This window comes from Pavona decussata, unplaced genomic scaffold, assembly GCF_977016875.1.
Source record: "Pavona decussata unplaced genomic scaffold, jaPavDecu1.1 SCAFFOLD_353, whole genome shotgun sequence".
NCBI classification, from domain to species: Eukaryota; Metazoa; Cnidaria; class Anthozoa; order Scleractinia; family Agariciidae; genus Pavona; species Pavona decussata.
The window spans coordinates 572,501-575,297 of record NW_028145734.1 but is presented as its reverse complement, the minus strand read 5'-3'; the positions used below and the strand labels follow the sequence as shown (position 1 = coordinate 575,297).

At 36.1% G+C, this 2,797-nt stretch overlaps 1 protein-coding gene across 1 annotated transcript in view; it reads right to left on the bottom strand.

Moving 5' to 3' along the window:
* Positions 1 to 2,797, bottom strand: part of LOC146453041 (sulfotransferase 1C4-like) — a 6,397-nt gene continuing 3,600 nt past the window's right edge. The window contains exons 3-4 of the mRNA XM_085097095.1: positions 1,320 to 1,414; positions 1 to 420 (exon numbers count right to left, since the gene is read on the bottom strand). Coding sequence (XP_084953221.1) covers positions 142 to 420; positions 1,320 to 1,414 — 374 coding nt within the window. The 3' untranslated portion in view covers positions 1 to 141. The remainder of the gene's footprint in view (positions 421 to 1,319; positions 1,415 to 2,797) is intronic.

Here is a 2,797-nt window from a genome sequence, read left to right as displayed (position 1 = left end):
TAGCGATCGCCAGTTACGAGTGAACTAACACTTCCAATCACGGGCTAGATATAAAAATGTTCAAACGCATTTGCAGAGTTTTGACGTTTCAGATATAACTTTGGCTTAATTTGACGTCCATTGTAACCTAGAAAACGTCTGCTATATCTCAAACTCAAACTCTAATCCGCTTCCTTTTAATTTTCCCAACACTTCCTTCTCAAACATTTCATTCTGCTCTGGGGTGAAGTGATTCCTCCAATCCCCAACCACGCCCTTCCGAAGCATCTTTGGCCCATCTTCTGTGCGTCGCAGCAAGTAACATTTTGCATTTTTCATCATTCCACTAAATGTGCACTGCTCAGTGATGCGATTGATGAGTTCATCAGGCAGCTGTTTGTTGACAAAGTCAGCAATCACTCGAACATGGCTAAGGAGATCCTATAGTGTAGGATTAACAGTCATGTCAGTCAATTTATGTTGAACAATAACTGTCAAAATTTCCGTGCGCTGATTGTCACACGCACAGCACAATGCAAGTCGATTTGACTTTTAAAATGTCACTTGTTATGTAATTGTTGTGCGCAGGTTATAGATACACTCGATTGCAAAAACATTTACACCTAAAAAGCATGGAACGTGAACAATGAGACCCAACGGATTTGTGGGTAGTGTTTAAACAATAAGCTCATTTCCATAATCAATAATTTACCATTCTCATTCTTTGCAATAAAAAATACAGTGCTCACTTAATTCTTCCGAATAATTTTCTACCAAAATTGTTTAAGTTCATTGCCCGTTTTGAACTTAGGGACACACTCAAATTGGCCCTTGTTGGCCAACTTGGACAATTTCCCTCATTCACTACGTGAACTAATTTTGGTCATTTGGTCACGAGAATGGAATATTATGTAAATAAATTTAGTACACCAATACACCCATAAAACCATTGGCTCTCATCTATCACGGTTTCTTTTTTTTTTAGGTGTCAACGTTTTTGCAATCGAGTGTACACTGTATATAGCAAAATTTAGTAAGCACGGTGCTGTAAACTCATAATTAAACATCTTTAATTGTTTCTGAGACTTCCACAACAACATTTGACGGCACTGAAAAATGTAGCAGTTCAGTGCATGTTATTGAAATAAAATAATTAAGGCACTGACGTAATTTAAATGTTTATGCTACAGTAGGAGTGGAAAGGTTAACCTCTTACCTCCAGCAGTGTTTAGGTATTACCGAAATCCAGCTGAGAAATGGCTAAGCACGAAAAATTAAATTAAACAAACAAATTGTTTTAACTTAATCTATTTTAAAAATATATCAATATTATTACAAACCTTTTGTAAGTCTTCATATTTAAGGAACAAAACGTTGGAATCGTCTCTGTGTTTCCACCAACCCAGGACATGGTCATCCCAGTGGCTCCAAGAGGCTGTAGATCAAGAAATTGTCAAACATGAAGTATTTAATTTGCCCTTTGCCATCAGATAATATAAAACAGACATTAAAGAGATGTAAGTGTGATCTCAATTATCGAACAGAAATAACAAATTTAAAAAGTTTTGCCACTTGGTTAATATGAGGTGGCCCCATAAGAACCCTACAGATATTATATATTGCAACCCTGAGTTTCCACTGGATGAGATGTTAGCCCATTACATTGTTACCCCCTGTCATCCACCGATATACCAAGTTATACACCTACATAGAGAAAGTTTGTAATACAAAGTCTGAGTAAAGTTTCCTCTATGTAGAAACAGCATGACAATATAGTGACTTAATATTTAGACTGTGGGTGGGGGGAGGGCAGGGGAGTTCTGCCCAGTCGATCACTGTGAACCTAAATAACTTTTAATTATTTGCGCAAATGTCACTAAACTTGGTGACTTTTTTAACAATTTAATCCGATGTGGTCGCTTTCTATTTATTGACTTTGTTGCTACCATAGTAACCGATTTTTGATAAGGTCTTATTTTCAGAAAATGGAAAATCCCATTTTTAAATGAAGATAACTTACTTTTCTTCCATTAACTTTTGTTTTTAGCTCATTAACCGACTGTTCTTTGAGTATAGTTTTGATGACTTTTCATTTAATTACGGCCCTCTCTTGAAGTTTTGGGGAAATTCAGAAATCCAAGATGGCAGATATGATATCATCATTTCCCATTGCAGACCTCAATTGAAACATCTTTGGATGACTACTATCTATAATTACCGTTTCGCAAGTCTCATTGTAATAATAAACCTGCAAAGTTGTGGAGGAGAGGTATTCCCTCCCCGCCCTCTCCCCGGAAATCCCCATCCAGATAAGGTTTACCTTCCTAATTCCTATAATCGAGGGATGATTATTGCCAAAAAAATTTTATTTGACCAAAATAAAGTTTTAAATAGTGTTAAGTCGAAAATTTAGAGAAAATATAAAACTGAATAACTTAAATTTATACAGCTCTTTTCAATAAAATGGAAAATAAGAGTGTCTATTTGTGGTGACAATTTGAGAAATTTTGTTACTGAATTAATAACCATAAATTCTGTTCATTATTTTTAGTAGTTGATTGCATGTGGTGCTGCTGATTCATTGCCTCTGAGCATTATGAGGTGATATTATTAGAGGAGCCATGTGTTGTTTATGAAATTTTAAATGAGCTAAAATAATATCTCGCACTTGATTTTGGGGTAATAGATGGCGTAGTTCCAGAAAACATCCATCCTTCCCCCATGAAAGGTTTTTGTTTTGCTCCCCCTCCCCCGTCCCCTCAGGAAATTCCAGTTCAGCTTCATAATCTGCTTCTAAAATTTTGACTTTAAGACCCCC